This window comes from Mandrillus leucophaeus, unplaced genomic scaffold (genome assembly GCF_000951045.1).
Source record: "Mandrillus leucophaeus isolate KB7577 unplaced genomic scaffold, Mleu.le_1.0 Scaffold464, whole genome shotgun sequence".
Taxonomy (NCBI): domain Eukaryota; kingdom Metazoa; phylum Chordata; class Mammalia; order Primates; family Cercopithecidae; genus Mandrillus; species Mandrillus leucophaeus.
In genome coordinates, this window is record NW_012104965.1 from 1030241 (window position 1) to 1052679 (window position 22439).

The 22439-nt window shown below is 36.7% G+C and overlaps 1 protein-coding gene across 10 annotated transcripts in view; it reads left to right on the forward strand.

The window, feature by feature from the left end:
* Nucleotides 1–22439, forward strand: part of MIER1 (mesoderm induction early response 1, transcriptional regulator) — a 63903-nt gene that overhangs the window by 5856 nt on the left and 35608 nt on the right. For 7 of the 10 annotated variants that reach the window (XM_011994969.1, XM_011994968.1, XM_011994972.1 and 4 more), the window contains 2 exons: nt 9514–9538; nt 15535–15680. In XM_011994969.1, coding sequence (XP_011850359.1) covers nt 9514–9538; nt 15535–15680 — 171 coding nt within the window. Of the gene's footprint in view, nt 1–9508; nt 9539–12618; nt 12683–15528; nt 15681–22439 lie in introns of all 10 variants that reach the window. The other 3 variants (XM_011994965.1, XM_011994967.1, XM_011994974.1) reach the window with 3 other exon arrangements.

Genomic DNA, 22439 nt, shown 5'->3' on the forward strand with positions numbered 1-22439 from the left:
GGAGGAGTGGAGTGGGCCTGGCCAGGAGAGGCCCGGCCCTGCTGGCGCCACTGCCCACCTGTTGTCTGGAACAGGCCATGCTCTGGGCGGGAGCTTCGCCTGGAACTTAGTTGGGATGGGTCCGGGGTTAGGAGGAAGCGGAGGCGTACTTGGACTTCGGGGGCAGTTTGAAGGGTAGTGCAGCGTAGTAGTGCGGGGCGAGGGGGAGGGGGCGCCCGCCGGGGAAGGGGGGTCTGTGGCGCAACTTCGCCGGCCGGTGCTAGGGGCCAGGAGAGAAGCTGCTGCTTCCTCTTGCGAAGTTTTTTCCCTTCCTAACCGAGATGCTGTTGCGCCCTTCCGCGTCACCCCCATCCGTTTACGACTGACATCCAGTCTGTGTTGGTGGGGAAAACGTAAGGCTGACGGCCTTTGATTAACTCTGTAATTTTCATGATTGTGGTAAAATAAGAGTGGAGAAATTAACCTGGCCAGCCGCGGTCCAGCCCTCCAGGTTGTGGGGAGTCTGCCCATTTATCCAGACAGTTCCATCGCCCTCTCCCTAAGGTACAACCTCTGAGTTGCTTTTCCACCTCCCCCACCACCGTCACTTTCCAGGCTTCCCCCCCTTTCCAAATCAAGGCTACCTATTCTTTCTCTTCTAATTTTTCTTTCATTGGAGAAGCTTTTTCTTGTTTCTTTTTGCTTGTTTTATAGAAAACAAGTTCCCAAAGCCCCTTTCTTTGATTTTACATATTTGGGCCGCATTTGGCGGGCATACAACTGCTGTTGATTTATCATTAATCGGAACTAAGTATATGCTGCTGGAACTTTAAGTAACTGGAAGTTTAAACCTTTAAAATATCTGAAGTTTTGTGAGGATTTGTTTTGTTTCCTTTTTTCCTTACCCGTGGAACAATTTCGGTATTCTTTATCTCTGGGAGTTTGAGATGATATATCTGGATTTTATGTCTCTTTTGAAATAAGGCACTGTAAATTTTGATTGATAAGGCATTTCTCTTGTTTGAATTTCCATTTTCATAGTTTCACAGGCACCCCAAAACAGATTTAGGAAGGAGGGTGAGATTTTACTGTAGCAGTCAGGGCTGTTTGCTGCCAATATTCTTTTTAAAACGTTCAATATCTCTAATTTACAACTCAATTTAGATCTTAGATTTATTTTCATTTCTTTTGCTCTTCGTGGTTAAAGAATTGTATTTCCAGGCACACGAATTGGAGAACGTAGTACTTTCTGTTTCCCCAAAATGTGGCTGTGTTTGTTCCAGTAGACTGACAATCGGTACCTGGATTTTAGTCCTGGTGAGGTTCTTATTCTTAAGTGTTACTTTCCTTCATGTTTAAGGAGTTGTGTGTAACTGAATTTATACATTTTGTCAGTTAGTGTCTTCAGTGGACCCCTTTCAGTGAATATCTCATAAGCAGCAGTGTGCTACATAGGTAACGTGGTTTCTTCTCTCATGATGTTGCTCAGGATGGTTTGAGCTTTAAGGTGTGTAGTCATACTAAGGCGAGGTATTACTGAAGGAAAATAGCTTATAGAGAGAAATTTAAGTTAAAAAAACTTAAATTTAAAATTTATGTGTTTTTAAAAAACAAATTTTACTGCTAAGGGAACTAAAAATCTAGTATGTAAAAGAAATTATGTTAACTTTTTTGTTTTAAAAATTAAAGATGGTTGCATTATTGTAAATTAAAGGAAAAATATATTTTGATTCACTAATCAGTCATTTCCTAATATTTTCTAATGTATGTTTTAGTTTTCTTAAATATTTTATCAGTTCGAGAATGGAATGTTTTGTAGGAACGCATGGATGGTTCAACTTCAAGAAGGAAATAACTGGAATTTCGTTTTCAGTGTTTATTTAATGACCTAATATCTTTAAACAATTTATCTTCTATATTCTTCAGTTACTTGTAGATAGTTTCATATATAGTGAATTGGGGAAGAGTTAGAGAACTTTCGTGATCTGTGTCTTACAAAAAAGTCTAAGACGGGTGAAGAACTGAAAAGTACAATTGATTTATAATTTTCCTGGCCTCAATACTTGAATAATTACGATGAGTTTTGAGATCAGTGGTTTTAAAAAAAATTAGACGAAGGAGAAATGCTTGGTTGGCTTCTACTTTGAGCTCTCAGTAGATTCATTCTTTATGAAGCCAATATAAAAGCATGTGATGAAATAATCCAGATGCTGAATTATTGTGCTTTTGATCAAATAAATCTGAGGAGTTAAGGATAGCTTGTGAAGTAACAGTAAGTGCAAAGCAACAGTATATATATATATTTGTTAAATCTGAGGGGGAAAACAGGTTATTGAAGTATGTCTCCAGAGAAAAATGTAGGTATTACGGTTCTGAGCTTTAAAAAAAAAAAATTGTTGCTTCCTACAAGAACATGACCCTGACCATGTTTTTCCAGAAAAGCGTTTAATTCTTGAATACAAAGTGCTTTATATGTGAATAGGATATACTGATTTTTTATGTTTGATCTGATTATCTTAGTCCATAATAGGAAGTATATATTGGTTCTTTAGTTATAACATTAAAGCCATATTTAATGTACTTAGAGTGAATGGCATATGCTCCCTTGCTTAATACCTTTTGGCAGTATTTCTCATTGCTTATTATCCCTTAAAATTATTTACCAGCCTTCTAAAAGGACGCTCTTCTACTCACACTTAAAGGAAGGAAATTACAGGATAGTTGCAGTTTTACTAACTGCAAAAATAAGAGGAAAATGAGAGAAAAAATAAGAGGAAGAAATAGTTGATCCTTTGGGTTTTATAAGGAATGTACTAGGGACCTTTGGGAGCGAACAATTTGTCTTTTATTTTAGCGTTTGTAATCACGTAAGGGACTTTCTTCTCAAGGAAAAACCATGGCACAATTCAAGACCTATCTTTTCACGTAGGCCACGTTTCTGTGATATAAAGAGAAAAAAAATTAATGGATTTGCTTTTTTCTATTTAAGTATTTTAGTACTTTCAAAGATGGTATATAATCTTTTTATTCACTTTCACACTTATCTATTATTTCTCTTTAAAATGGACTCCTTGCTTAGCATTTTTTGAGTGTGTTTGGATTTTGTTTTTTAAGGAAGGATTATGTTAAATGTTACTCATGAAAGCGTTAATTTCTACTCTAAGCAAAATGTGTTTCACTGCAGTGATTTTAAGCCTCAAATAATTCTCCACACTAGTAATGAAATTTTTTTTTCATGTTTATACTTCAGAGCTATTAATATTTTAAAAGTAGTCGAGATCACCAGTGCGTGAGAGTCCTAAAAAGCTTAATTCAGTGGCAGTAAGAGTCAGGGTACTTGAATAGGTGGGAAAGGTTTGGTGGGAGAAATAAGTGAATTATTTTAAGATAATTCTGGTAAGTGAGACTAAATAAATAAAAGTTTTCTAAATAATTCAGAAATAAAACACTGCCATTGAAGCTTAAGCATGTCTTTATGAAAAGTAATCAGCTATCTAGAAATGCCTGCCTGGCTTGACGTTTATTCAGAATTCATTGCAGTGATTAAATTGTTCAAGTACCAGTCATTGCTTGGGGCTCGTTCTGTTTGTCTTTTTCCGTGGCTTAGAACAATAACTGTTACTATGTAGGTATGAAATTCATAAAGTAGCACCCCAAAAAAGTGTTTCTGCAAATTGAGATTTTTTTCTTAACAGTCCTAGATTTTAAAAAATAAATTTAAACATATCCCATGCATTTAGCTACAAACTCCTTACTAGTGTTAGGTTTCTAGAGCAATTTATAATAAAAGTAAAGTTAGGTCTTGAAGAAAATCTAAATCTTTTGATCATAGAGAAAATGAAACTGAGCAGAGTTTACATAGTTTGTCCTAGGTCGTGCAATTCATCTATGGCACAATTTAGACTGGAACCCAGCCCTCTGTATTCCTAGTGCTTATTTTCTTTTTCTTTCTTTTTTTTTGAGACAGGGTCGGTCTTTGTTGTCTAGGCTGGAGTGCAGTGGCAGGAATCACATAGCTCACTACAACCTCAATCTCCTGGGTCGGATGATCGATCCTTCCCTCGCATCCTCTCAAGTAGCTGGGACTATAGGCATGTGCCATCATGCCCGGCTAACTTTTTATTTTTTGTGGAGACAGGGTCTCGCTATGTTGATCAGACTGGTCTCGAACTTCTGGCCTTAAGTGATCTGCCTGTCTTGTGCTGGGATTATAGACGTGTGCCACTGTTCCTGGTCCTTATTTTCTATGATATCATTTTACCTTCTGAATTATTACTACTGTAGTAAATTGCTAATTTTAGGTTAAGTACCTTCTTAAGCTTTTTATACCCGTGAATTCCTGAGAGTAACAACAAAGTTAAGTAACTTAATTTTATTGGAGGAGAGGATTGAGCCCTCTCCTCAATTGGGCCCTTGACATGGTAACCATCTTTCACCCTAAAGTAGGACCAGGATAACTCTTTCTAGGCTTCTAATCCCCATCTCCATTGCTCTGAGAATCTCTGACTTAGAGTCTACACAACTAAGAAGGTGATAGCAATACTTAAAGAAATGGTGGTGGAATTGGTTTGAGGAGAAAAATTTGTTCAGACAGTAATACTCATTCAAAGTGAGCTTTTGATTGCCGGGAATAAAAAAATTCTAGTAATTCCTTCATGTTTCCATTATGTTGTTGTTAGGGTATTTTTTGGTGAAAATAATGGTAATGTTGTAGTTAGTTATTTCTTTACTCTCAAATTATAGTTTTCTGTTGTATGGGACCATTTCCCACCATGTTCTAGAAAAATGTAAAAGAATTATTTCAGCAAACCTGAGGCATTGAATATTTGTTACAACTATTAGCAATTTTATCAAGTAAATGATACAAATATGTGCGTAAGGGTCAACTTGCTATAAAAGTTACTGGAGTTTGTTTTTAATTTGTTTTAGCCCATTCATACTCTGTATACAGTCTTTGTCTCTCTAGTGTTGTTTTCTATCTCAGATAAGATAAATATGTACCCCCAAAACACTGAATTTTTCAAAATTATGGCTTAAAAAATAGTAGCAAGTGCTGGTTTTCTTAAAAATCAAAATTTAGAGGAAGAAAATGAAAATGTCTCGTAATTCCACAAGACAGTCAGTCCATAGTGACTTTCATTTTAAGAAAGAATGCATAGTGCATGAAAGTGGTTAGAAAATTTCAACAGTACAGAACGGTATTAAATAAAAAAAGCCTCTTCTCCCTTACCCCATTCCCTAGACGTAACTATTGTTAACAGGTTCTTGTATGTCCTTTTGAGGAAAAAAAATTTTATTCCATATTATTCCATATTCCAGCCCAGTTTACACACTGTCCTACAGTTTTCTTTATACTGCTAATTTTTTTGGCATTTATTCCTCTGTCAACACAAACAGATACCTCATGATTTTTAATGGAGTCATAGTGTTCTATTGTTTGGAGAACTATGTATGGAAGAACTGTGTATCATTTCTAATCAGCTAAGTGATGGACTTTAAATGTTTTCTAACTTTTTGCTATAAACAACTTTGTGGTAGTGAATGTTATATATCTATGTCTTGGTGTCTGTTTTTAAATCTATCAGTAGGATAAGTTCATGTTGGCAAAATATGATATCCAGTGTGGTTGACATAACTTATTTCTACTGATAACATTATGAGTGCATTTTAAATGTTTTTTAAAACCCAATTTTAAATCATCCTTCCTAAAAGTATTTTTTCTAAAAATAGGTATTGTTATAAATAAGCACTTACTTAGCTTTAGTTTTGTTTTGTTTTTGTTTTTTTGAGACGGAGTCTCTGTTGCCCAGGCTGGATTGCCGTGGCACGATCTGGGCTCACTGCAACCTCTGCCTCCTGGGTTCAAGCAATTCTGCTTCAGCCTCCCAAGTAGCTAGGATTACAGGCGCCTGTATTTTAGTGGAGATAGCATTTTGCCATGTTGACCAGGCTGGTCTCGAACCCCTGACCTAGGGTGATTTGCTTGCCTCAGCCTCCCAAAGTGCTAGGATTACAAGTGTGAGCCCCCGCACCTTCCTTAGTTTTGTTTTTCTCTCTCCTTTCTCCCTTCTAGTTTACGGTAGTAATTAATGGTAGATGTTGGGGGTTTTCCTGGAAGGTATTGTTATAGTAACAGTTTCTAAAGACTGATAACAGTCTGACGTGACAGATGACTACTTGCAGTCACATTTTAAACATACTTTGAACTGATGAAAATCATTTCAAAAAGAAAAGAGAGGCCGGGCGCGGTGGCTCACACCTGTGATCTCAGCACTTTGGGAGGCCGAGGCGGGCGGATCACGAGGTCAGGAGATCGAGACCATCCTAGCCAACATGGTGAAACCCCATCTCTACTAAAATACAAAAAATTAACTGGGTGTAGTGGTGTGCACCTGTAGTCCCGGCTACTCAGGAGGCTGAGGCAGGGCAATCACTTGCACCCACAAGGCCGAGATTGCAGTGAGCCAGGATCGCGCCACTGCACTCCAGCCTGGGCGACAGAGCGAGACTCCATCTCAAAAAAAAGAAAAAAGAAAAAAGTGAGAGTGAAGGAGGAGAGAAGTGAAGAGTGAAAAATTTGAGCAGTTATGTTTCTAGAAGGTACAAAAGAACACTATAGAAGGTATAGAAGGAGGAGTCAGGGTCTAGACATCAGGCCTGCCTTCGCCACCTGCCATGGAACCTTGATCTAGTCAGTGTATCTCCTTGGGTTTACTAATTTATAAAATGAGGTAGGTGGGGCAGGTATTCGATATTTATGATTATGATCAGCTAACTAGATGCTTTTGAAAATGTGTAGCACTGGGTTGGGCATGGTGGCTCATGCCTGTAATCCCAGTGCTTTGGGAGGCCGAGGCAGGGAGATCACTTGAGGTTAGTTTGAGACCAGCCTGGCCAGCATGGTGAAACCCTGTCTCTGTTAAAAATACAAAAATTAGCCAGCCATGGTGGCACACGCTTGTAATCCCAGCTACTTGGTAGGCTAAGGCAGGAGAATCGCTTGAATCTGGGAGGCGGAGGCTGCAGTGAGCCAAGATCATGCCACTGCACTTCCGCCTGGGCGACACAGCAAGTCTCTATCTCAAAAAAAAAAAAAGAAAGAAAAGAAAATGTGTAGCACTATATAAATGTAAGCTGGATGTGCTATTTTATTTCATATCTAAATAAAAAGTACCCTTATTCCACACCCAAATCTCCTATATTAAGATGCTAAACTCACTTGTTATTTTGAAAGATCATCACTTTTGATAATTAGCTATACAAAGTAATGTTTACAGTATGAAATGTTTTCAAATACCAATTTTTTAGAAACTCATCTTTGATTTAATGGGATATATTTAACTTTAAAGAATCTAAGCTCAATCCTACCCCCAAACATATAGAACAGAATTTTATTTTGGAAGTAAAATACTAAAATATATATGGATACTAAATGTATCTGTAGGCAGACCACTCTAGTTCTCCCCCTGTGCTAATCTAGATGTGCCTTTAAATCATAGTCATTGAAACATTCTAGTATGTCTGACATAATCACTAATGTTACCTTTGAACACTGGGTGTTGTACTCTGTATCAGCTATGCTTACAAATGCTACTTGTCCTCAAGCATGTGGTATCTTAATCATAGGAAAGTATTTGCAGCCTTTTTCAGAACTTTATTTACCACCAGAGCAACAATCAGTAAGGTATTTTTTGGCATTCACGACTCATGAGGCCTTTTACAAACTGAAGTATATGAACACCATTTACAATTCAAAATCTCTATTGTTAATATCTAGCATCAATAAAAATGTAACTTATTCTTCAATAAAGTAACTTGTAATTAAAAAGCCTTTTTTCTTAAATCGGAAAACTGTTAAATGGAATAATTATTCCAATGTTTGTAAGTCTTATTTTGTGTGGGTAGTGAGCGAGCGTAGGATTAGATGTAGATGGTCATTAACATTGCTTGTAGCCTTACAGAGAAGGTTTTGCCTACAGCTGGGAAGTATAACTACTTGAAACACAAGTGGATTAATATTTTAAAATATTGATTTACTATGTAATAATTTGTGTGGTCGTTTGTGTGGTCGTTAACTCCGTTTTGAACCAGAAATGTGTAGCTTTGCCCAAAAGATGTTAAGCAAGCTGGAAACCCTTTTTGTGGTTACATTACTCTTGCCATGTCACCCTGTTCTCCAGCTTCCCATTAGAGCAAAGAGATTTAAAAGTAGCACTGTGTTTACTGTGTTCTGGCAGAGTAACTTTAAAATAATGATAGTGGTGTATCATTGGAAATACGCAATACTGGTTATTGTCAGATTTTTGCTAGACAATGCTATAGGAAGGAATTATTCTCTTATAAGAATTTAACAGAAAAAGTAGGACCTTTGAAATAGTGTGCTGCAAAAGAATGTGAGTCACCATATGGAATATAGAATCCCATGCTTACTACAATTACATAATATGTACAGTTTTAAAAACAATTTTAATACCCTATAGGAATTTGTCTTAGACACATCGTTTTTGAAAAATAGAGAATTTCATTCTTCTGTTTTCTTCTTGCCTCTCTTCCTCATTACTTAGCAGAAAGAAAATACTGCAAGATCCCTATCTTTCCTCTGCTAGTGCTTTTGGCCTCCCACCATCTGTATTTTCTTATGGGCATGAAATAGATACTTCTGAATGAATTGGTGAAGCTTTAGTTCATGTTATTTGAAGCATCTTTTGAGTTTTTAATATTTGTTTTGTAGGAGTCTTATGTTTGTAGATGATTTGTTTATAATTGTGAATTAACTGAACTAAAACACAACTGTGCATTGTCAAGCAGTAACATTACTGAAATAAGTTGCTACCAGTTTTATTTTCAAATTTTCAAGTTGTGGTTAAATTTATAATAGGTAGAATGGTAGACTAGAAGGAGCATTATAATTGGAAATCTGTGTAGTCTTGCATCAGATAACCTAAACTCTGTAGGCTTTTGCTTGAATGCTTGCTAATTCTGTTATAACTTAAAAATACATTGTTTATCAGTAAAGTTAACCTAATATAGTGTTTGGTGCTTAGAATTTTAATTTTTCATTTTGCTTTGTTACAACTTAATTTTTATTTGAGATAATGTCCTAAATTATTTCTGTCTCCCATCTCACACTCACTTTTTTTTAAGTCAGAGACCAGCTTGATAGCAAACTTTGTGCATAGTTCTGTGTTGATAGGAGAAAATCTATTTCAGAAAATTCCAAGATCTAAAATCATACTACTTAAACCACATATGAGGTCCACATGTGCCTTTAAAATCTGAACTCTATATTATTGTCTTTATTTCTAGATTCAGGAGTGTTTGGAATTTTTCTTTATGCTTAAATGTAATGAAAGGGAAAGGATTATATGGGAGGTTTTAGTTTGTCTTAGAAAATGCAGACATTAGAACTAAAATGCAGACATCAAAACTTACCATAGTTTTTGGCATCATAGTAGTCATTGAATAATTTTGGTAATGTTTTTGAAGATACATTGTGCAGAAATACTAATTTTTCCTCTTTTCTCCTCTTCTCAGCCATCTGTTGAATCTTCAAGTCCAGGTAAGTATTTTCTATATTTTTTATAATCTCTGTTTGAGTAACATTTGTCCTATTAGTTACGTAAAGACTAGAGGAGTTAGACTATTATCTGACTTGCTTTTCTTCTGAATGCTTCTTTTCTCTGGGGAAAAAGAAATGGATGAAATGTTTGACTACCCATGAAAGTACAGGTGAGGCTGCTGTGATTTCATCCTAAAAATGACTATTTTGGGGGGTTTTCCTTTTTTTGGTGAGTTGCCATATGTATTTCTCACAGTTGTACATTATTGTTTGACTTGTAGTATATATATAAAGTGTACTTTTTAAAAAGGAATCGTTAGCTTAGAAATATTTAATAGAATAGATAAATAGAAATCATTAGAAATGTTTGCTTATGTAGGAATTTCAAATGATTTTTATTTGAGAAAAAATTGTTAATGTATTTCAGAGGGAGGGGAAAATAAAGTAAGCAAAAGATTCAACAAGTGAATATGTAATGTAAATAAGGAATATTCTAAATAAGGAAATCATTCTTAGATTTGAGTAGGATCAAGTTTTATGTTCTGACCACACCTGGGATTTTTGTATTCTTTCTCAAATATAGCACATATTCATTTTTTCCTTAGAGATTGCAAACCTGTGATCTTTGAATCAGATCTGTGCCACAAATGTGTTTTTTTTTGGTTTGGCCACTGTAGTGATCTTTAAAAATAAGAATATTTTATATGTGAAATCTGGATTTAGGGTTCCCATGGTCTGGCACCACTGGGTACAGTATTTCTACATGATAGTAATTCATTGGAGTTGAAGCAGTGAGGAAAGAGTCAAGTACTAGTCTTTTAGCCTCAGTGTCCCGTGACTATCAAGAGAAATGGGACTGCCTTCTGCATGGGATATGTGGGTTGAAGAGTAGTCCAATACAGAAGAGTGAGAAAGTGAGGCATAGTAATGTTTTATTTGAAAACATCTCACATGTATTGAGTACTTAGATATGATGTATTCTGTATTACTAAATTTTCCAGATTATTGAAGCAATCATCTTTCTGTGTTTTAAGTTTTAGGAAGAAAGCTTTTAACAATGCTTAACATAAGATACGCCTGTTTTCATGGTGCAAGGTCCTTTCTATGAACATGAATCATTGGACTCTGAGGGTTGGACTAGATCACATCCATGTCCTTTTTAAATGACTAGTGTACTCAGTTGACGCTGATTTTGTCCTTTTGATTTCAGCTGAAAGCATCTTACTCTTTTTAATATGCTTGAGAGTAAAGTGCATTAGGCTTTGTGCATTTCTGAAACTCAATCTTTTTTTTGAACTTTCTGTTTTATATGTATATCCTGGATGGTTAAGATTGGGAGTAATCTGATCTTACATAAGTGTTAGGTCACTATATTCATTTTTAGGACATGGAATTATTTCTGATTTTTTTTTTCAAACACAGAAATTGTTTTCATAGAAAAAATAGGTCCTACTTGTTTTTTATAGTATTGTGATATTGCAAATAAAACTGAGATATTTCTGATGAATTTTTGAGGCATTCATCCGATTGTACATACATACATAAAATAATTACTAAGAAAGTGGTATTAGTAAGTGGCTTTCTCAGTTTCCATTACATTTGAATCAGCCTAGGCTGAACTGGAAGAATAATGGAGTTTGAAGAATACAAATGTTGGCCAGGCACAGTGGCTTATGCCTGTAATCCCAACACTTTGGGAGGCCAAGGCAGGTGGATCACTTGAGGTCAGGAGTTTGAGACCAGCCTGGCCAACATGGTGAAATCCTGTCTCTTCTAAAAATACAAAAATTAGCCAGGCACGGTGGCACATGCTTGTAGGCCAGCTACTTGGGAGGCTGAGGTGGGAGAATCCTTTAACCCAGGAGGTGAAGGTTGCAGTGAACTGAGATCACGCCACTCCAGCCTGAGCTATAGAGCGAGACTCCTTCTCTCAAAAAAAAAAAAAAAAAAGTCTTTGATCGCTTTGCTACTTGTTGAATACTTAACAGATTGAATGTTTTCAGTTTTCAGTTTAGTTCAATTTTCAGAAAATCCGGTTTTCTTTAGCTTGTTTTCAGACTGAGATAGATCTTTTGGGTTAGACAGTATTTGTCATATGAGGCTTCTGCCCAGGGCAGTGTTTATTGTTCTTATAAATAATGCTAATTACAACCAGTTATAAAAGTTGGTAGAGAAAATTAGCAATAGTCATGTAAAAAATTTTTCGGTCCCCTGGTGAAAAGGCTGTATCCTTTGTAGCATCTGTACTTGGCAATCAGTGCTAGTAATAATAGTCACATGACCACATTAATTGCTTTGTTTGTAGTCTCCAGTGTAAGTCAAAGTAGAGGCACAATGTAAGGCTTTTTACCTGTCAGACTAGCAGCAGTTAGAGGTAGGGAATTAGTGGAGGTGAAGATAATTTAAAAAGTGGTTAAATGAGTACACATGATACAAACTAAATTTACCTTTGAAAAGATATAAGGTACCTTTTCAGCAGTAGCATGGGATTTCATGACAAAGCAGTGACATTTGCCTAACTCTGATGCAAAATACTTAATGTATACAAAGCACCAGACCCATTACCCCTAATGATTTATCATTGGGATTTTTTTTTTCCTGGGAGACAGCCTAATGGTGGACCTAGCTATTGACAAGAATAAGATGGTTAGTTGGTTCTAAGGAACAAGGCAAAAAGAAGTCAGATGAAACAGATCAGATTAAGGAAAGAGAAAAACTGAAAATGGAAAGTTTATGGAAAAAAGCGTAGTGTACATGTAGGGAAAGGAATTGGAGTGAGACAGGAAGTAGTTCACCTACGCTTTGTTATTTGATGTAATAAGGGAGTGAAATGGCAAGTCTTCATACATAATTGGCTTTGCAAATAATAACAAAAAATGGACATCAGGTGAATTATAACACATGATTTGATGCTGTATACCCGTGAACTTGAATTTTTTAAAAAGTCAATAGAGTATAACAAGGAATTAAGCATAATTATTTTTGATATTACCTGTGTCCAATTACAATTATATTCTGAGTGGGATAATAGTATACAAAGAGATGGTGTGAAGACTTTTTAGGGTCTTTCTGCCCACAAGGGAGAAAAGTATAGCATCATTTGTAGGGATACATATTTACTGGACCACTCAGTGTTCCAGAAGATTCCTGAGTGAACTGAAAAGTTTGAGGAGAGTTTTCTTTTGAAAACTCAGAAGAGAAAAGGATTGGGACAGAAAACTACACCTATATTAATGTTTCTCAAATTGTGCGCCTATGAAACCCTTGTGTCCGTTCCCTCAAGCAGTACTAAGATGCTCTGCTGAAACTGTGCTAAGCTTTTCTTAATTTCTGGAAGAAAATTAAGATAATACGCTTTTCTAAAAGTTTTTATTTTGTAAATTATTCTAAAACTTTGATAAGCGTTAATTCATTTTTACTATACACTGGTAGAAGGTATCTGACTTGGCATATAATTATGTTTTTAGTTTTCTATTTAGTATCAGTTCCTCCCTCCCTCCTTCCTTCTCCCTTTCCTTCCCTTTCTTCCTTTCTTCCTTTCTTTTTTCCTTTCTTCCTTTCTTCCTTTCTTTTTTGAGATGAGGTCTCACTGTGTTGCCCAGGCTTTTCTTGAACCCCTGAGCTCAAGCAATCCTCCTGCCTTGGCCTCCTAAAGTACTGGGATTACAGACATGAGCCACTGCGCCTGGTCTAGTATCAGTATTGTGCTTCTGAAAGGGCACAATGATGTTAAGTGCTTCGCCATGTGACCTGGCTGGCATTCACTTGTCTTAGTACATAGACTCTCGTTGAGTATTCTTTGAGGCAGTATACTAAATTAATTTACGGGAGGCTTGGAGTGCAATAAAAGCATAGGTGTTGGGATTAGTATACCCAGAATTCAAATTCATCTTTGCCGTTTACTGGCTTTGTAAGTTTAGACTTGCTACTTAAAATCTCTAAGCCTTGAGTTTTTATTTTGTTTTTTTCCTCTTTAAATGGGGTGATAATACCTACTTCGTAGGATTATTTGAAGATTAATTGAGATAATGTATATGACGTGCTTGAACATACTGTCTGGCACATAGTAAGCACTCAAAAAATGATTCTTTTGAAAATTGTTGTAACTGAAAAACCCTAAGCCTTGGGCACTCCTTTATTCATAATAGTCAGATTTTCAAGAAGTCAGCTCTGTCTCTTTGCCTTACTTATTGGTTCTCTTTCTGGAGTGAAATGAAAGAATAGGTACATCTATTAATGTCTAACCATCAACAGTTAAAACTTTAAAAATTGCTAATTTTTCAGTGTTCGGTAACTCATTTGTTTATTAGTAAACAATGCTTTTGCAAATCTAGGTCCACATTGGCAGTAGTAAAACATGGGGATATTTTACAGACTATGTATGCCCAGCCTTTGCATTATGCTATTTACAAAGCTTGACCCTATAGGGTCCAGCAGTATTCCCCAACCACATGTCAGTTACCTACTAGATTATTTTTAATGACTTTGATAAGAGTTCTGTATGCAGTTTTAATAAATTTTGCTCTTCTACTCAGTCTTTTGGGTTATTTCTGATCAAAATCCACTAAATTAAGGACAGCTACCCAAATATTAGATTTTTTTTTTTTTAAAGTCAGGCCCTTGCTCTGTTTCCCGGGCTGGAGTGCAGTAGTGTGATCATGACTCACTGTGGCCTTGACCTCCCAGTCTCAGGCAGTTCTCCTGCCTCAGTCTCCTTACTGACTGGGATGACAGTCGCACAGCACCACACCCAGCTAATTTTTAAATTTTTTTTAGAGACGGGGTCTCGTTATATTGCCCAGGCTTGTCTCAAACTCCTAGGCTCAAGTGATCCTCCCGTCTTGGCCTCGTGAAGTGCTGGGATTAAAGCATGAGCAACTACATCCAGCCACTAGAATGTATTTTCAAGGAAGTACTTACAGAATAATAATATTTGAGTGCAGCTGTGTCTTCACTAGACTGTGTATTCAGATGACTGTATATTTCACATGACTATACAGTCATCCCTCGGTATCTGTGAACCTCCCTCAGATACCAAAATTGTGGATGCTCAAATCCCTGATACAAAATGCGTAGTATTTGTGTGTAACCTATGCACATTCTCTTATATGCTTTACATAATCTCTGGTGTGTGTGTGTGTATGTGTATATATATAAAAAAAATACCTAATATAGGTAAACACTGTGTAAATAGTTACGCTGTGTTGTTTGGGGAATAATGACAAGAAAAAAGCCTGTACGTGTTGAAGGCAGACAGAGGTTTTTTGTTTGTTTTTTCTCTTAATATTTTCAGTCTGCTGTTGGTTGAATCCACAGACACAGAAGCCGAGGGCTGACTTACAGTCTCCTCATGGGCCAGAGGAGTTCAAACTCTTTGGGTCTATCAAACATCAATCAAATGGTTAAGAATTGTGTTTTTTAGGGCCAGGTACACCTGTAATCCCAGCACTTTGGGAAGCCAAGGCAGGTTGATTGCTTGAGCCTGGGAGTTCAAGACCAGCCAGGCAACACAGCAAGACCCTGCTTTTACCAAAAAAATATTTAAAAATTAGCTGGGTGTGGTGGTTGTATTCCCAACTACTTTGGAGGTAAAGGTAGAAGGATCGCTTGACTCTAGGAGGTCGAGGCTGCAGTGAGCTGTGATTGTGTCACTGCATGCTAGCCTGAGACAGCGCGAGACCCTGTCTCAAAGAAGAAAAAGACAAAAAAGAATTGTGACTTTTTTCCACAGGAAAAACCTGTTCTTATTTGATATGACCATTTATTATTTACAACTTGTTTCATATTTATAACATTATAAACACTTTTAAAACTGTAAATATTTTCCTCCCATTTTGCCGTTGTAACTGTTAAAAAGCAATATATAATAGTTGCTGTGCGTAGCTTTTTCTTGGTACTTTTGACTTACATCCAGCTTCAAATAAAAATAAATACATTAATATTAATAAGATCCACTTAATTTGGTTTACCAAACTTTTTGAAATATTCCTTACCAGGAGGTTCAGCAACATCAGATGACCATGAATTTGATCCATCAGCTGACATGCTGGTTCACGATTTTGATGATGAACGAACATTAGAAGAGGAAGAAATGATGGAAGGAGAAACAAACTTCAGTTCTGAAATAGAAGATCTTGCAAGGGTAAATAACATGTAGAGCTAGGGTATGAATTAGTTATAACTTTTTTGTGGAAAGGGAAGATTTGAAATTTTGATTCTCTGTTTAGGAGAGAAATTGTTTTATATATTAACGACTGAAAAATTCTGTGTGATCATAGGTGGTATATTTAAAGTTTGAAAAGAAAGGCTTTTAAAAACAATGACTTTATTATGTGAAATAACAGAATTCACATAGTTACTTTGGTAAAACATAGACTATTAAAGGATTCTACTACAAAAGGTCTGGTCAAAAATAGACTATAAAAGGATTCTGCACAGCCTCTTATATACCCTTTGTCCTTCCCCAGTTACCATATCTTTTACTTATTCTCCTTCAGAGCCAAAAATGTCTTGAAATAACATTTTCCATTCACTACATACAGTGCTCTAGATTATCTCCATCTCTTCCTATCAAGGTGACCAGTGAACTTTCCTTGTTATATCTATTGTTATGTTCACTTTTCTCTTGCTACCTTACTTTTTCTCAGCAGTATTCAATGTAGTTTAACACTCCCTTCTTTTACTTGAATTCTGGAGTACACCACAGTCTGGTTTTCTTTATCTTTTTGTTCCTATTCAGTATCTTTTGCAGACTCTTCTTCCCTTACTCAAGATTTACATTTTGGCAGTTTGTAATTCTCAGTTTGGACCTTCTTTTTTTCTCTCCTGTCTTTGTCTGGATCAGTGCTCCTCAAAATGTAGTATGAGGGTCAGCTGCATTAGAATCAGCCATGTACTTACTTGTAAGAAGCAGATTTTTAGACCTTTCCCCCGGCATACTGAATCTGAATCTCTGGAGGTGGGGTTCAGATCCACATCTTCATTAAGTAAGTTGGCATTATATGTACACCAAATTTGAAAGTCACTAAGCTGTGTGATTGAATTTATTCCCATGGTGTCTATATGCTTAGTATTCTTTAGTTTCTATTTCTAGCATTAACCTATTTACTGTCTCCAGTTTTGTTTATCCACCTTGACATTTCTGCTTGCTTATCTCAACGGCCATCTCTAAATTATAAATGTCCAAAACAGAACTATTGACTGTTGTTTTTTTCTCTACTTGTTTTTTCCCTGTTCTATCAGTAAAAAGTGGCACTACTGTTTACCCTGTTGCCTAAGTCAGAAACCAGTGAGTCATTTTCCTTCTCTTTCAATATCTTACTTCTAAATAAACCTATCATTTGTATCCACAAGAATATCCCTTAGCCGACTCTTTAGCTCCATTGCTGCCTAGGTTGCCATTATTTCTAGCCTAGACTATTGCAGTAACTTCCTAACTGGTTTCCCCATTTCCTCTTTTACCATCTTTCTCCTGATACATTTCCACCCAGCAGCCATAATCTTCTTTTCAAAACGTAAATCAATTTATATCAACCTCCTGGCTTGCTATTATAAACAAAGAAAACCCAAACTCCTCAACCAGGCCAGCAAGGCCACCTTTATGATAATGGTTTTTCATCCATGTATCATACTACCTATGTTATAGCCACACTAGCTGCTTTTGTTGTTAAATAAGCGAGTTTCTTCCTGCCTCAAGGATTTTCAGCTTATTCTCACTCAATAAGCTGAAGCCCAAGGCCGGCTACTTATCCTCTGGGTTCGGTGTTGCCTCCTCAGAATAGCAGCCTTTCCTGTCCCCTAATTAGCTTTTAATTAGTTTTGTTTTGTTTTATTTATTTATTTATTTATTTATTTATTTATTTATACATACCACTGTATCCTATTCAATGCTTTCTTTAGTGTTAGGACACAATTTGTAATTGTTTCTTTATTGGCTGTACCGCCACTGGTTTTGAGAAGATAAAATGAAATAAAATGACTGTGTTATTCACCAGTATATTTCATGGTACCTTGCAAGAGTGTTCACTCAAAAGTATTGTATGAATGAATGGATATCAGTCTGGTATGTTCTAATAAAATTTTATCATGCATATGATTTCCTGTACTCCATGATAAAAAGAACATAAGAAATAAGACATAGTTTCAGTCTTTAAGGATTTAGAATACATAATGTCATGGAAAATGTGCTTATACTTTTATGGTAATAAAGACCTATGTCTCATAATTTTAGTTTGTAACTTTTTAAAGGATACATTCAAAGAGCTCAGAAAGGAGTTCTATTACTGTTTATTCAAATCTTGTTAGGTGATCCCATTGTGGGATTAGAGCTGGCTTTGGGATTAGATCATTTAGTGATTACAGCTGACTTAATCCACAATGTGTGAATAATTTAATGTGTCAAAGTTATATATTGGCTATCACAAAAGTCTTTCAAGAATGGGTTAAAAAGCATATGAAAGGCTGGGCATAGTGGTTTATGCCCGTAATCTCAGTATTTTGGAAGGCCAAGGCAGGAGGATTACTTGAGGCCTGGAATTCAAGACCAGCCTGGGCAACATAGTGAGACCCACATCTCTACCAAAAAATTTTTAAAAAGATGAATTAGGCATGGTGGCAAGCACCTGTAGTTCCAACAATTCATGAGGCTCAGGTGGGAGGATTGCTGGGGCCCAGGAATTTGAGGCTGCAGTGAGCTATGATAGCACCACTGCTCCCCAGCCTAGGTGACAGAGTAAAAATGTTACTACTATTTACCCTGTTGTTTTATTTATCAGAGACTGTGTCTCTGAAAACAGGGCACTTGAAGAACTTGGAGTCAGAACTATTCTTTAAAAGTAGGAGGCTGGGAAGCGATTCAAAAACAGTTATAATTGAATGATTCAGAATCTAGATTCTGAATCAAGGGAAACAGTTGATTTAACAATCATAGTCACTTCATGTATTTCTGAAGTGAGAAGACAATTATTTTCAGTTTGCCTATATTCAGAGAAGCATCTATCACTTTAGATATATTTTTTGCTTCTGAATAGCCATCTGTGGGATAAAAGGTACAGTAATAAAATCTTATACTTTTTATCTTATATTCTGTATTAGCTCAAATACTAATTAGCAAGAGAAAATAAGTACAGTTTTCATAATGGGTTACGAGTTAGAATGATTTTTTTCTATTTCAGAAAATGAAATATTTATTACATTTAATTAGTGGAAAATTACTAATGGGCTGTGCTAAAATTTTGGTTATATCATTGCCTTTTCCTGTTTCTCTCTCCTATTCCTTTCCCCAGCCCCATATAGTGCCTTAAAACTTGCTTTCAAGTGACTCTGCCTTAGGAAATAGAAGTTAAAATAGAATTATTTATAGAGATAGGGAAAAAAAGACAGTTGAACCAATCCTTTATCATCCTTTCAACTAGGCAACCTTATACCTTCTCAGATTCTTCTCTGACTTCTCCCAGAAACAATTAAAGCTTTGTTTTAAGTAGCACAGAATGCTTTTCATCTATAACCTGAAGCTAAGCAATATTTTGGAGCCAATTTGTTGGATTTCCTAGAGTTACTAACTCTTTAGGTATAAACCAAACAAAATCCTTGTTGTTTTTATTTAAAAAGTGAATAAGATTTTGTTGTGTTGATTATTTATTTGCTTTTATAGAAGCAAAACATTAGTTATGTCAGGGATTGATAAAGTGTTTTTCACCTTACACTTCGGTTGCATGAAATGAATTTTTGATGTATTGTGGCAGAACTCTGACATTCATTCAGGAAATATCAATAACTATATAGCATTTGGTTTTAAGTTCATTGAATTTGAATTCTAGAATTTTCAGTGAAAACTAATGATAGAAGTTTTGATGTGTATTGTTACATTTGTATGCATGGATTATGGCAATATAAAAGATAACATGTTTTAATAAAATTGGGTATATAGGTTATTATTTATTGTGGGGATCTTGAAGGGAATATCAGAATCATTCTCATAGTAAATAGACTTCTGTTTTTTTGAGACAGAGTCTCACTCTGTTACCTGGGCTGCAGTGCAGTGGCACGATCTCAGCTTACTGCAGTCTCTGCCTCCTGGGTTCAAGCAATTCTCCTGCCTCAGTCTCTCGAGTAGCTAGGATTACAGGCGTGTGCTAATTTTTGTATTTTTAGTAGAGACAAGGTTTTACCATGTTGCCCAGGCTGGTCTCGAACTCCCGGCCTCAAGTGATCTGCCCATCTCAGCCTCCCAAAGTGCTGGGGTTACAGGCATGAGCTGTTGCACCTGGCCATAGATGGACTTTTGTTTGCTACAAATAGAAACACTCGCGTTTAACTCTGTTTTCCAAATGAACTCTTTAAAATCAGAGACTCTAAATGGGCACAATTGTGGCAGTCCATTTGGGAAAAGAAAGATCTAGATTGCAGTATCTTCATGTATTTAGATATATTTTATAAAAATCATACTATAACAGTATCAGTACTTAATATATACTTTTAAAGTACCAGATGTGTTCCATCCAGTGAATCTCCAGAGCTAGAGAATAATTAAAATGTGAGATTAAAATGTGAGAGATTGAAGTATACACACATTATATAGATAGAAAAGAAATCTCAGTGTGAGGATTATAAAGAAGAGTTCACTGCCTTCATTCCTATATGGTTGTATCTTCTAGTCAAGCCCCAGCCCCAAGAGGTTGGTTACCTTAGGAACCATCTCTCTAGTTCAGTCTGGATGTGGTCCCTTAGGCCTTTTTGGCCGGAAATCAGCCTCTTCTTCCTATCTTCATTAGCATTTTATTGGTAAGTCAGTTTTGGTACAACAGGTGTAAGAAGAGTACTATCTCCATCCATCAAATGGCCCTGACTTGAAGGTCAGCATCTGTCATTTCTTAATGACTAACCTCCTGATGTGAGGGAGAAGGAGCTAGGAACTAGCACCTTTTCTGCAGCTAGGAGTTGGATGCCACTCCAACCTTATAATATGTTGGTGTTTGATAACTTTACCCTATTGTCTTGAAATTAGAGCAGACTTAACTTGAGATATAGTATATGGTGTTTATCCTTTTTGATACAGGGTCTTACTCTGTCACCCTCCCAGGCTCATGCGATCCACCTGCCTCACCACCTGCATAGCTGAGACTGTAGGCACACTACTATGCCCGGCTAATTTTTTATTTTTTGTAGAGATGGGTTCTTGCTCTGTTGCCCAGCCTGGTCTTGAACTCTTGTGTGCAAGCAGTCCTCCCACTTTGGCCTCCCAAAGTGCTGGGATTATAGGCGTGAGCCACCGAGCCTGGTCAGTTTATCTTTTAAAAAGTCAATTTCTCCCACCTTCAGCCAGCCTTCCTTTAGCTTATGCAGACATGATTGCCCCTCCTTTTGTTACAGTGTAAAACAACTCATTTCTTAAAGTACAATCTGCAAATACAGTGTGTATTCCTGTTTTTGTTTTTTTTTTTAATTTAATTTTTTAGAGACAGGGTGTCGTTCTGTCATGCTGGCTGGAGTGCAGTGGTGCAGTCATAACTCAAGCACCCTCAAACTCCTGGGTTCATGCCTTCCTCTCGCTTCAGCCTCCTGAGTAGTTAGGACTGCAAGTGCATGCCACCGTGCCTGGCTACATTCCAGTATTTTTATTTATCATGTACTATGCTCACTTTCCTTATTTCTCACAGATTATCAGCCCTCTTAGTTCACATTATAACAGGATGCTGTATACTTAACCTGATGTTAGATTTTGAAGAAGGCAGTATATACGCATATGTACAGAAGGGCAGTGTAAAGCAGTGAGTTAAACTGCCCAGGTTCGTAATCCAGCTCTACTTCTTATTTCAGTTTGTGACTTAGGATAGGTTACTTAAGATCGTTAAACTTCAGATGTTATTACAAGAATAATATATCTAAAGCACTTAACATAATATTTGGCACATAATAAACACAAAATAAATCTTAGTAGTTAATGTCATTCATAAGATTCAAAAAAGTCCCTGACCTATAACTGAAAATTTACAACTTGACACATAATTTTCTCTTACACTCTGTTCTCCCCTTTTTATACTCTTTTAACACTTACGTGAATGGGATTAAAACACTGTGCCACTTTATTGTGATGTTTCAATTTAAATTGAAGTAAGCCCTTGAGTAACTGGTAGAATGTAGCCTTTGGTAATATAAACTTATGAGAAATTCTCTGGAACAGGTGGCTGACAGGCCCTGGTATAATAGTGTACTACTTTTGGCCAAGTTTTATTCATCCTTAAGTCTTTTTTTCAGAGGGAAATAACAGAATATTTGTGTTACACCATATTATTACTGTTTATAGCATCGGAATTTGGGGGTGCAGAGACAGAAATCTGTCTGTAACTAGATTACACACAGTCTAACCTCAAACTAGGTTAGACAAAATGAAGAATTTCATGTACGTCTCATGGAATTTCATTAAAGGAGGGATATATCTGCTCCCCAGGGACTCAAGTGCCACCAGAATTTATTTTCTCTATTTCTGCTTGTCTACATGGTTTACCTCTTTTTGTTTTTGAGACAGTGTCTCACTTTGTCACTCAGGCTGGAGTGCAGCAGTGCAGTCTTGGCTCACTGCAGCCTCGACCTCCCTGGATGAAGCCATCCTCCTGCCTCAGCCCCCCTAGTAGCTGGGACTGTGAGCATGCGCCACCACACCCAGCTAATTCTTGTTGTATTTTTTGTAGGGACAGTGTTTCGCCATGTTGCCCAGTCTGGTCTTGAACTCCTGAGCTCAAGTGATCTGCCTACCTTGGCCTCCCAAAGTGCTAAGATTACAGGCGTGAGGCACCATGTCCCACCTGACTCACCTGACTTCTCTTTTCAGACCAACTTTCTTCATATGATGCTGTCAGTTTGTAGGTCTCCCACATTTACTTCTTGAGATAGTCTGTGCTTC